Source organism: Bidens hawaiensis, unplaced genomic scaffold (genome assembly GCF_021521415.1).
Source record: "Bidens hawaiensis isolate Kalapana, Puna unplaced genomic scaffold, B.hawaiensis_p1.1 tig00053904_1, whole genome shotgun sequence".
In the NCBI taxonomy this organism is placed as follows: Eukaryota; Viridiplantae; Streptophyta; class Magnoliopsida; order Asterales; family Asteraceae; genus Bidens; species Bidens hawaiensis.
This window is the reverse complement of record NW_027499693.1, coordinates 69,806-83,447: the sequence shown is the minus strand read 5'-3', so window position 1 is coordinate 83,447 and position 13,642 is coordinate 69,806. Positions and strand designations below refer to the sequence as shown.

Sequence of the window (13,642 nt, the reverse complement as noted above, 5' to 3'; positions counted from 1 at the left end):
GACAAACTAGCTCTCAATGTTCCCGCCATGCGGGGAGGTTAGTTCCCCTTCCGCACGCGCATAGACGATTTGGGATGCACCCGCCTTAGCATCATGCGAGACGGTCAACCCATTAGACAACATTAAGTTATGGATACATAAAACCAATACACTCGCGCATGGCGCATATAACATATGCCCACGCAGGTTCTTAACATGGTGCGCTCGCGCAGGGTGCACATAACACATACCCGCGCTGACTATCATAGCGCGCTCGCGCAGGGCGCACATAACAAATGCACGCGCTGATTCTAACATAGCGCGCTCGCGCAGGGCGCACATAACACATGCCCGAGCTGACTATCATAGCGCGCTTAAAATTCACAATCACCTAATTATTAGGTTGATTACTTGGTTTAAGGGATTGGGAATTTACCGGGTGTCACATTCTTCCCCTGTTAAGAGAATTTCGTCCCGAAATTTAGGAGACGTCACTGGCAGAAGCCATGTTCTGAAAGAGGTGTGGGTATTTCTTGCGTATTTGATCTTCTCTTTCCCAAGTGAATTCAGGCCCACGCCTTGAGTTCCATTGAACCTTTACTAACTTGAATTTGCTTCTGCATAACTTTTGTTCTTTCCAATCGGTTACTGCTATAGGTTCTTCTACGAAGTGCAGTTGTTTGTCGATGTGAATCTCTTCCAACGGTAAAATCAACGTTTCATCGGATAAACACTTTTTGAGGTTGGACACATGAAACGTATCATGAACTCCACTGAGTTCGGCGGGTAAACGGAGTTTATAAGCAACCGGACCGATCCTTTCCAGGATCTCAAATGGTCCAATATAGCGCGGATTCAACTTTCCTCGCTTGCCGAAACGGGGGACTCCTTTCCATGGAGAGACTTTCAAAAGTACTCTATCCCCTACTTGAAACTCCAACGGTTTCCTTCGCACATCTGCGTAGCTCTTCTGTCTATCGCGCGCTGTTTTAAGGCGATCCCGTATCTGAAAAATCTTGTCTGTTGTTTCTTGGATCAATTCTGGACCAGTCATTTGTTTGTCACCCACTTCAGCCCAGCATAGTGGGGATCTACACTTGCGCCCATACAAAGCTTCAAACGGCGAAGCCTTGATGCTTGTGTGATAACTGTTGTTGTAAGAAAATTCAACCAATGGGAGATGAGTATCCTAGCTACCACCGAAATCGATTGCGCACGCGCGCAGCATATCTTCCAATGTCTGGATTGTTCGCTCGCTTTGTCCATCCGTTTGGGGATGATATTCCGTACTCATGTCAAGACGAGTACCTAAAGCCCCTTGTAACGATCTCCAAAACCTTGAGGTGAACCGACTATCTCTATCAGAAATGATGGACACCGGGATCCCATGCTTTGAAACTACTTCTCGAATATACAATCGGGCTAACTTTTCCATCTTATCGGTTTCCTTGATCGGCAGGAAGTGCGCTGACTTAGTTAGCCGATCCACAATAACCCAGATTGTGTCATAACCCCCAGGTGTCCTTGGCAGTTTGGTGATGAAGTCCATAGAGATTTGTTCCCATTTCCACATAGGAATTTCTGGCTGTTGAAGCAACCCTGATGGTTTCTGGTATTCAGCCTTTACCTTCAAACACGTCAGGCACTTACTGACATACATCGCGATGGCGCCCTTCAGATTGGGCCACCAATACAGCGCTTTAACATCTTGGTACATCTTGTCTGCGCCAGGATGTACGGAATACCGCGTCTTGTGTGCTTCGTTTAATACTTGCTCGCGCAATCCTCCCTTGAGAGGGACCCATAAGCGGTTAGCGAAATATAGATTGCCGTTCTCTTTAAGTTCCAAATTCTTAATCATACCCCCAAGGGATTCGTTTTTAACAAACTCTGGTTTCAAGGCTTCTTGCTGAGCGTCTCGGATGCGGGTAGAGAGATCTGCGCGAATGGTCAACCTTAGAGCCTTGACTCGTAGCGTTTTTATTCGCTCCTTCCTACTTAGCGCGTCTGCTACCACGTTCGCCTTTCCAGGGTGGTACTTTATTTCACAATCATAATCATTCAACAATTCAACCCATCTTCGTTGCCTCATGTTTAAATCCTTTTGATCAAATATATGTTGAAGGCTCTTGTGATCCGTAAAGATTATACACTTTGTACCATAGAGGTAATGGCGCCAAATCTTTAGCGCGAAGACAACCGCTCCAAGTTCCAGATCATGCGTTGTGTAGTTCTTTTCATTGGCCTTGAGTTGGCGCGAGGCATACGCTATGACTTTGTCTCGCTGCATAAGGACACATCCAAGTCCCTGATGTGAAGCGTCGCAGTAAACGACGATGTCATCCGTCCCCTCGGGCAGAGACAAAATTGGTGCACTACATAACTTCTGTTTCAACGTTTGAAACGCTGCTTCCTGATTTTCGCCCCAAACAAACTTCTTGTCTTTCTGAGTTAGCGCGGTCAGAGGTAGAGCTATCTTGGAGAAGTTCTCAATGAAGCGTCGATAGTAGCCAGCTAGTCCTAGGAATTGCCTCACCTCAGTTGGGGTTTTTGGCGCTTCCCAGTTTTCGATGGCCTTGACTTTGGAAGGATCAACGTGTATTCCTTTCTCGTTTACAACGTGACCGAGAAAGTGAACTTCTCTAAGCCAAAACTCACACTTGGAAAACTTCGCATACAACTTTTCTTTCCTCAACAATTCTAAAATCAATCTCAGGTGTTGCTCATGCTCGGTCTTGGTCCGAGAGTAAATCAGAATATCATCTATAAATACAATCACAAACTTGTCCAAGTATGGTTTGCACACGCGGTTCATCAGATCCATGAATACAGCCGGCGCATTAGTTAGCCCGAAAGGCATCACTAAGAACTCATAATGGCCGTATCTAGTTCGGAAGGCTGTTTTCGGCACATCTTCCTCATGGACCCTAAGTTGGTGGTATCCGGACCGTAGATCTATCTTCGAATAATAACTGGATCCCTGCAACTGGTCAAATAAGTCGTCAATCCTCGGTAAGGGGTACCGATTCTTGACTGTCAGCTTATTCAGCTCCCTGTAGTCAATACACATTCTGAACGAACCATCCTTCTTCTTAACAAACAGTACTGGAGCTCCCCAAGGTGAAAAGCTTGGGCGTATGAAACCCTTATCCAATAGTTCCTGTAACTGATTGGATAGCTCTTGCATCTCAGATGGAGCTAGTCGATAAGGCGCTCGAGCTACTGGCGCAGCTCCTGGGACTAAATCAATACGAAACTCGACTTGTCGCGGCGGCGGTAATCCGGGCAAATCTCCAGGAAAAACTTCTGGAAATTCGCGCACTACTGGTAAGTCTTCAATTCTTCGCTCATCTCCTTTCTTCTCTACTACATGCGCCAGGAAGGCGTAGCACCCTTTCCTTAGGCACTTGCGCGCCTTTAGGCACGAAATCAGTTTTGTCACAACTCCCCTTCTTTCCCCCTGAATTACCAAGGTTTCTCCGTTCAACAGTGGGATCCGAACCTGCTTCTCATGGCAAATAACCTCCGCGTGGTTCTCGACTAACCAATCCATACCTATTACAATGTCGAAACTTCCCAAGTCTATTGGCAACAAGTTAATATTGAACCCGTGACCTCCCATGACTATTACACATTGTTCAGTTCTTTCGTTCGCGCATAACTGCCTACCATTGGCTAGTTCTATAGTATAAGGTATGTCTAGCCTACTGGTTGCTAGGCCTAGGGAGTCTTTAAACTCAGCGGATATAAAACTTAGGTCAGCGCCAGTATCAAATAAGACAGATGCAAAATGGCCGTTAAGCAAAAACGTACCGGTTACCACATTCGGCTCTTCTTTAGCTTCGCCCGCGCCGATCACAAAAGCTCTCCCGCGAGCTTGGTTTCCCCTTTGCGGGCAATCCCGACTGAAATGCCCTGGCTTCCCGCATGCGTAGCAGTTGTCACTGGCTCCAGCTTCCTTAGCACGGCAATTCACCGTCTTGTGCCCTGGCCTGTTACACTTGGCGCACATGACGCTCGCGCATTCACCCTCGTGGTGAAACTTGCATTTGTTGCACCATGGGTAAGGCCCGCTGTATCCTTTCCTTGATGGCTCCGCGGCTTGGATTGCGTAAACCCTTGCGCTCTCCTGCTTCTTGAACGGTGGCTGCTTGGAGTCGGACCCTCGGTGGTGAGAGTTCCATTTCCTCTTGGAGTCAGAGGTTCGCTGCTCGTTTCCGCGCGTAGTCAACATACCCGCACGGACCGTATCCCTTGTAAGGGTGATGGCCCGCGCTACCGCCTCATCAAAGGTTGGAGGCGCTGCGGCGTTGAGCGGAACCCTAACAACAGGAGGTAACCCAAAGATATACCTCTCGATCTTCTTTTCCTCCGTGTTTGCCATATCTGGCACCAACTGGCAAAGCTCGTTGAACCGGTTGTTGTAGGCGTCGATATCCGTTCCTACCATGGTGTGGTTCCAGAATTCCTGTTGCAGACTCTGAATTTCTGCGCGAGAGCAGAACTTTCTTATCATCATTTCCTTCAGCTCCTCCCAGGTCTTGTGAAGAGCAACTTCTCGCCCCAAGGTCTTCACTTGAAGCTTCCACCAAGACGAAGCTGCCTCTTGGAACATGCAGGTCGCGTAAAGGACCTTCTGGTTCTCACTACATCCGCTAATGGAGAGAACTGTCTCCATCTTGTCAATCCAGTTGTAGAGCCCAATGGCCCCTTCGATACCCTTGAATGGCCAAGGCCTACAGGCCATGAATGTCTTATAGGAGCACCCTTTGTCCAAGGCTCCTGATTCGGGTTCTGGGGTCTCGTTCTGACGACCCTGACTTGATTCGGCCTTGCTGGCCTCATGTGTCGCGATCGCCTGCGCGATTATTTCCGCGAGTTCCTCGGGTGTCATGGTAATTCCCTTGGCTTTAGTTGGAGGCATTCTCGCTTTAAAAGAGAATGAAAATATATCAAACTTAGCGCATGTACTCTGAGCACATAATGTTTTTATCCTTATTTACTAGACACTGTGTGACCCGTGTTCCTACATGTGTGTGTAGTTTCTCTTTTGAAAATATTTTCTTTGAAAAATATTTCATGCGATTCCCCAACGGTTATAGTCTAGGTTAAAACTTCTTTTCCTAGTTCGCTATAACCAGTGCTCTGATACCAATCTGTCACACCCGGCCCTGAACGGCGGAAACAGCCGGGCGCGCGCGAGTGGGGATTGATAATTAAGCACGGGCCATTGCAAACATTCAAAGTAAGATTTTCATTGCGCGTGAAATGTTTAATACAAATACATTACATTGTTTAAAAATTTCATAAAAACATCCAAGTATAAAAATTGTTGAAGATTTCCACGCCATATCCCCTTGCGCGGCGGGAACAACCACGCGCATCGAAGGGATAGAACTAAAATCTTCCAAAAAGCTAGTTTTAGATGTTCAGCGTGAGGTGCTCTAAGTGTGACTTCATGCGCTACCTAGTTATCTCCTGAAAGACACGTAAAACATTTGAATCAGTATAAACTGAGTGAGTTCACAAGTTTTAGTAACTTGATAAATCGTATTGCATCATAATCTTGATAAAAATCATTCTGAAACATAATTCTGATAGCATCATTAGTACACATGCTTGGTAAAACATAGTTCTGTCAACATATTCTGATAAAATCGTTCCGCGGGTTACGCGCGAACATTTCTGGGAACTGTGCTCGTCTGTGTAAGTGGCGCTGCCACTACGAGCGAAATAAGTAATACCGTCCCGCGGGTTACGCGCGGACACTTCTGAAAAACCGTGCTCGTCTGTGTAAGTGGCGCTGCCACTACGAGCGAATAATACCGTCCCGCGGGTTACGCGCGGACGTTGTGCCGGAAAACAAGGCGCTCGTCTGCGTAAGAGGAGCGACCTCTACGAGCGGGCTCAATCCCATAGTACTGCCCCGTGACTAGGCACTCGTCTGTGTAAGAGGTGCGACCCCTACGAGTGGGTGGATCAAACCAGCAGTCCCTACCCTTAGAGTTCCAATGGTAAAGTGATCACTTACTCGAATCTGGTGCACTAACATCGAAAACCATAGATAACCGTTCGCATTGCTCATCATGAAACATAATTTAAACACATAATCGCTTGCATAGCTTGTAAGTATACCATGATAAAACATTATTTGAGTACGTGTCCCTCGCCCTGAAAACAGTTTAAAAATAGTGAAAACAGTGAAAATAGGGGCTGTGAGACTCACCTGTGGTTCTTGTTAAGGGATTAATCGAGATTCATGTTTTCTTGGTGTTGGCCTCGTAATTGAAGGTCTAGAATACGATTAGATAACAAGAAGTATATATATTAAGATCAAGAAATAGGAGAATATAAGGGTTGGAAAGTAGATCTCAGGGTTATAATCTCGGCTTACCTAGTAACAGGAACGGAATTGAAAATCAAACGGATGCTTGGGCGATGATTAGTGCAATTTGCAACTTTAAGAGAGAAGTTTGAAGTGTGTTTTGGGTGATAATTTAGGTTTCATATTTATAGGCAAACTCAAGGGAACACAATCCCTTGCTTTAGGGGATTGAAATCTTTTCATATCTAGGTGTAATGATGATAAAGTATGGAAATTATTATTATTTATTTAAAAGTGGAGGAGTGGATAAAAGATTTTGATTTGATTTGGACAGGACATGCAGGTCTGTGGTTGGTGGGAGTAGGGTGGCTGACAGTTGACTTTTCATGTTACAGTGTGCTTTTTCAGGTACTTTTGTCAGTGTACAGTAAAAAGTGGAAATCTCTGAAACACGCTACTGTTTCCTTTTGGGCGGGAATAATCCCCTTATATCCGGAGATTAGGCTAAGTGTTCTGCGCGTATAACTTTGTGCGCATAGCTTTCTGCGTGAAGGACATTTCTTTGCTGCGGGTAGGTACGTAACCTTCTCGCAGTCAGGGACATTGAGTTTCATTTGTAGATTCTCCAGGTGGTCTTGGTATTTCAACATAGTGATCAGTTATGTTGAAGTCAATTCCATCTTGGAGCTTCAGACAAACTAGCTCTCAATGTTCCCGCCATGCGGGGAGGTTAGTTCCCCTTCCGCACGCGCATAGACGATTTGGGATGCACCCGCCTTAGCATCATGCGAGACGGTCAACCCATTAGACAACATTAAGTTATGGATACATAAAACCAATACACTCGCGCATGGCGCATATAACATATGCCCACGCAGGTTCTTAACATGGTGCGCTCGCGCAGGGTGCACATAACACATACCCGCGCTTACTATCATAGCGCGCTCGCGCAGGGCGCACATAACAAATGCACGCGCTGATTCTAACATAGCGCGCTCGCGCAGGGCGCACATAACACATGCCCGCGCTGACTATCATAGCGCGCTTAAAATTCACAATCACCTAATTATTAGGTTGATTACTTGGTTTAAGGGATTGGGAATTTACCGGGTGTCACAATATACTATCATTTATAATTAATCAAATCTTTTTAGAGAATATGGTGATTCCAATGCGATGGCCGATGAGTTGGTTTGGAGACTATACTCGTGTTAAATACAAATAATAATGGCAAGTCCTTAATAATTACTTCTGTCTATACAAAAAAACCTCAATTTTAGGATTTGCTTTAGGCCCAACTGAGCCGGCATTGACTAACACCGTTGACTAATCCATGGGGTGATCGAGTTGGAAGTGTCCATGTCAATCAAGAATTTCCCTACATGATTATGAAGGTTTTAGAAAGCTTTAGAAAAATTTAGGCACTTTGTTCACGACTCCACTATTATGTTGCATTGCTTTCTTTTATCATGGAATTATTACGGGTTTGTATTAGTATTTTGCAATTGGGGTTTACTTACCTTGCCCACCACGCGCTTGATAAATTTCTTTGGTGAGAAATGAGTTTAGCCACTGATTAATTTTGTATAAATTGCATGTTTGTGGTTTGTTTTGAGTGAAATACTGGATAATCGAATGGAAACTTAGGATTTGATTAAAAGCGTTTGATTTTAGAGGATCATTAGATACTTATGGAGTTTTGTGCATGTCCAAAAAGATTTTCTTTATTGTGATAGCTAATGAGGCTGTTGGCATTTTCTTAACCAAACATGGAGTCTGTTTTGTGCATGTCTAAACTTGAATTTTAAAACAAGTTCATAGTGTTAAACATGATTAAAAGCTAGCAGCTTTCTAAAAAGATAGCATCTACCTCCTCAACCAAAATCCACAACATAAGATTTAGTTCTATGTATAGACCAAACCATTTGCAGCGATACATAATACTATGCGTGCAGGATGACCAAAAAACTGTTGAACTCAGATAAAAAACAAACAGTACACATTACTGTCAACATCGCAAAACACAATGAGAAAGCCTAGATAAACTTGACCGCAAAAGGACAGATTTGCCCCTGATACATAGTAATTCAAACCCAGATTATTTGAGAATTTCAACAACAAAATAGTATAGTTTTATTTCGTGACCATCCAGCGGGTCTTGCCAAAATAAACAAAAGTACACAACAATTAACCCTCCAACGCAGACGCTCCAGAAATAATCTCAATAAGCTCAGTTGTGATAGATGCTTGACGGGTCCTGAAAACCACGATACACACAAAAGTAAGTATATAGTTATATACAGATATATAATTATATTATATACACAGAGAGAGAGAGGACCTGTTTGTATGTAAGAGTGAGACGATCAAGCATATCACCAGCATTTCTGCTAGAACTGTCCATAGCAGACATTCGGGCGCCTTGTTCACTGCATGCATTCTCCAAAACCGCATTGAACATTACCTGATCAAAAGTTTAATGAAAAACATGAACATGTTTAATATACATGCATAGTATTAAAAAGTAACAATAATATGTATAAAGTTATAACTTTAAGGGCTTACACAAGAAAACTGGAACTCAGCAAGGTTTTGGAGAACTTCTGATTTGGTCTCACCGCCTTCAATTTCATAAGAATCTAAATCACCAATCTTTCCTCCAGCTTCAGATTCTCTTTCAACAACCTTCAAAAGAAACACATCTAAGTATAAGCATGTAATGGCAAAAGAGTAATTATTCAAAACATGTTTATTACCTCAGGAGACAACACAGTTGCGGTTGTTGGCAGAAATGACACAACTGATTGAAACTTGTTGAATACAATCCTCAATGCATCAAACTCCACATTCTTCAAGATGTCATCTGCAAGTACAGATACCTGCAAATCAAATTAGTAAATAAGTCCTCTGTTTTCACTTTTCACGATTAATGTCCCTGAAATTTTAAAAGTTATAAAACGGGTCTTTTATAATTTTTAGGGACTCAATGATGCAAGAATGACCTTTGTGAGATTTTAAAGTCAAAAGGATTTAATTATATGCAAAAAAAAGAAGACACTTACATTATTTCCATGCCTACATAACATAGTTAACCTATATATTACTCCTCATTGATAAACATCAAAACATATATCCTTATGTGATCATGCAAGTATGAATTGATGTTAGTGGTAATGCTACATTATTATGTAGCAGACAATCACTATGTCTTTATTCGATTTTCAAAAACATAGCAATCAAAACAAACATATGCTACATATTATTATACATTATATCAATGAAAAAACAAATACACTACTGTGCACCAACTAACCTGAGTGTAGTTCAGAAAATTCTTTTGCAACTCAGTCATAACCAACTCAATGTCTTTCTTAGAGTCACGGATCAGTTGGGCCTTTGCCTTTTCTCCCAAAATCACATACTTACTTTCAGTTTCCGGCCCTGCAAATTAAAAAGTGAAAAATAAAGATATAGTCTGACATACATACATACAATGATAATAAAAGTTATGCATTCATACCAGAGTTGACCTTGTGAAGAGCCCTGCTTATCTTCACTGATGTAGAGTTAATACCACCACAAAGACCCTTGTCCGAAGAGATAGTGACAATGACATTCTTCTTCACATTCACACCTAGTAAAACAATAAAATATTAGAAAGTTCACAAGATAAGATTCAAAAGTAATAGAAAATGAACATTTTACAGAAACATACTTGGAGTGTCGCCAAGAAGAGCAGTAAATGGTTGCCAAAGTCCACGAGAATTCTCGGCTCTAACTTGAATTGCTCTCAGCTTTGAAGCTGCAACCATCTTCATGGCCTTGGTAATCTTCTGAATGTTTTTAACACTCTTCATACGGTTTCGTACTGCAAAATAATATTCAAACACCATGAACACACAAGAAGGTGATAGATAGTATAAACTCTTTAAAATAATAACAGCCAATGTCAACATAAAGAAAAGAGTATAATGGCATTACCAACTTGAGTTGAAATAGAGCGAACCCCAAGGCCCACCTGCTCCCTGCAAGCACCAGCCAAACATGTAATAACCATTAATTAAACACCAGTATTGTGAAAATAATTGAGGTTAAAACAATCGATGTGTTCAAAACAAAACAAATACAAAATAAAGCTAACTTGCTTCAAAGTTGCATCTCAATATAAACTAGCCCTAGTCATTGTATACAATAGTAAAAACATAATAACCCAGATCTTTTATTTTAACCAAAAATACCACATTCTTGTAAGTTATAATCCATGTTATGCAGCCATACAACAGAAATGCACACAGTTCAATTCAAAACTAATTTGCTAAAAAAATTAAACTAACTAGTGCATTAGCGAAACAAACAAGTTATTGATTTATTAACCACTGATTAAAAGTCAAAAGTATACCTTTCCTAGCAACTAAACAAAATCACACTAAAAAGAAGTTAGATCCTTGCATAGAAAACCAAATAGCATCACAAGATTTGCATATAAATGAAAGCTTCACTAAAAACAGTTCTCAGATTTACATAAAAAAAACTCAAGAAATAGTTACAAATACAGTTCTCAAATTCACTAAAAACACACAACCATTTCGAATCAGAAATAAAATATGTTTGACGTATCCCGTTAACATCCACAAAGTGCATACATATAACAGGAAACTTAATCACCAAACGCACAGCTGCACACAGTTCATTTCAAAACTATTTAGGTAAAATTTTTGAAACTAACAAGTATATTAGTGGAATAAACAACTGATAACAAAAATGTTATTGATTTATTAACCACTAATTAAAAGTCAAAACTACAACTTTCCTAGCAACTAAACAAAATCATACTAGCATAGAAAACCAGATATCATAACAGGATTTGCATATACATAGAAGATTCCACTGCCATAATGTGCCCAGCTAACTATCTGTTAAACCTTAATCAACGAAACTTACGTTAATTCTCCAGTACTAATACTTATATCAAATTTTTAACACCAAAACTCTTATAAATTTAAAACAAAACAAAAAATAAACATCGAACACTTCTGAAATGATTGCAAATACAGTTCTGAAATTCATTAAATTTCAAATAAAAAACATCACATGTTTAACCTAATCACCAAATGCACAGGTAAATAACGATATAACCTAACGCAACACAACATCAATCGGTCGAACCTTAATCAACTAAACTTAAATTAATTTTCTTTCCAGTGCTATTATAACTCATTTTCAACACCAAAACTCCATAAAAAATAACCCACATCATAAACTCATGAGATGATTACAAACACAGTTGTCAAATTCATCAAAAACCCACACCAATTTCGAATAAAAAGCATCACATGTTTACCCTAATCACCAAAACCCACAAACAAACACCAATCGGTCAAAAAAAAAGGACCGAGATTGAAATTAAACAAAACAAGGGTATAATAAATTATTAAGATGGAGAAATGAAGAGATGAGATCGTACTCGGTGGATCGGATCGCATTGATGGGGGTTGGAGAATAAGCCAGAGGTACGAAACGCCTGCCTTCTCGTCTCAGTGCAGCCATCGCCATCGCAGCTTAATTTGTTGACAATCGGTTGGAGAAGAAATGAAATGGATCGATTTGGTGGTGGAATGAATTATTAGGGTTACGAATGGTGAATGGTGGTGGTGATAGTGAATCGGTGATTAGTGTGGTGGATCCGATTCTCAAGGCCGCAGCAGCTTCTAGTTGGGCTTCCAGTAGGCCCAGTTAGTAGTGATTATAGATTTTGTTTTTTCAGAGTTAAGTGTCATTTTAGTACATTTTAGTATATGTGGTTTGTCTGTCTAATTACGCGATTTTAGTATCATTTTTGAATTTATTGCAAATAGCTATCTTATTTTTCTAAAACTTGCAATTTTAGTACTTTTTTTCTAACCCCGTCTATATTGTCTGTTAAGTCATTATTTGTTTTCTATTATAGCTAAGTGTCATTTTCATACATGTGGTTTGTTCAATTGCATAATTTTAGTACTTTTTTTTTCAATTTATTGCAACTAGATACTTTGATTAGTTTTGTATAGATAGGCAAACCAAGAGAGGTATTGCATATTACAATTAAAATATCACCTCTAACCCTAAATAAACAGATCAACCCCCTCCTCGCGCTCATTGATCCTTCAAACCCTAACCATTGTTCATCTTCAATTTCAATGAATTACGATATATTGTTTTGTTCATGTGATTCGTCAACCGTCATTCATCTACAATTTCAGTTGATGTTATACTAAAAGGTGCGAAGTTGTGTGATTGTTATTTGGCTTGATACTTCGATGTGTTAAAGAGCTACTATTATCATACCCGAACTTTTAAAAAAAAAATCTATGCACATAAAGAAAATGCAAGAAAAATGGCTAAGATGAACTCGGATCTTAAGCTACTAGAAGTAAATTGGTAATCAAGAACAAAATGCTAAAAAATATGTTAGACATTTCATGGCTGTTTTTCATCTTCTATCATATATTTAGTTGTCTTTTAATTGTAATATGTAATATATAATGTCTCTTTTTGTTTGTCTATCTATCATTCTATCCAAAACTAATCAAAGTATAAAGTTGCAATAAATTCAAAAAAAAGGTACTAAAGGTGCATAACTGAACAAACCACAGGTATGAAAATAACACTTAGCTAAAAAGAGAAAATAAATAAAATAATCAAAATTACTAATTTACCCTTGACTTAACGGAAAAAATAGACGGGGTTAGAAAAAAGTACTAAAATTGCAAGTTTTAGAAAAGTGAGGTAGTCATTTGCAAAAAATTCAAAGACGGTACTAAAGTTGCGTAATTGAACAAACCACAGGTACTAAAATAGTACTTAACTCTCTTTTTTAAAGGCCAACAAAATAATTAATATCTATATCTATACTATATATAAAGCATGAGTTAGGGACCTCTTAAATTTTAAGAAGTATCAAACTCATTGCTTTATGTACCACACATAATGCATAAAAAATATAGAAATTAGGGTAATTAAGTCTTTGTTCATAAATATCATGTAAACTCTCATTCTTTCAAAATATAATTACAATTTTGGTCCTTCAACTTCACTACCATTTTTATAAATTTAAATAATAGTTACACATGTGTCCCCTAATTCAAAACCAACTACCCCAACGACTTATTAACAGCCATAACTTTTTTCATACGTCAATATTTTTTCAAAAAAAATACATCATAAAAACGAGCATTTTATTCTCTTTAATTTGAGTATAATATTGCTATAGGTTTTAGTTTTAAAAAGTTAACATCTTACGCAATTACCGGTTAGAACCGGTAACAGGTCGAGTCAGGCAAGCTCGGGTCATTTTGTAAA

The 13,642-nt window shown here is 40.0% G+C and overlaps 1 protein-coding gene across 1 annotated transcript; it reads right to left on the bottom strand.

The window, feature by feature from the left end:
• Nucleotides 1-8,491: 8,491 nt before the first annotated feature.
• Nucleotides 8,492-10,361, bottom strand: LOC143600302 (ATP synthase subunit gamma, mitochondrial-like). Its single transcript, XM_077078029.1, has 8 exons — nt 10,286-10,361; nt 10,020-10,172; nt 9,825-9,938; nt 9,618-9,745; nt 9,061-9,183; nt 8,870-8,989; nt 8,629-8,768; nt 8,492-8,561 (listed from the first exon to the last, which is right to left on the bottom strand). Exons 1-8 carry the CDS (start codon nt 10,359-10,361, stop codon nt 8,492-8,494), a joined length of 924 nt encoding a protein of 307 aa, XP_076934144.1.
• Between the last annotated feature and the right edge of the window lie 3,281 nt (nt 10,362-13,642).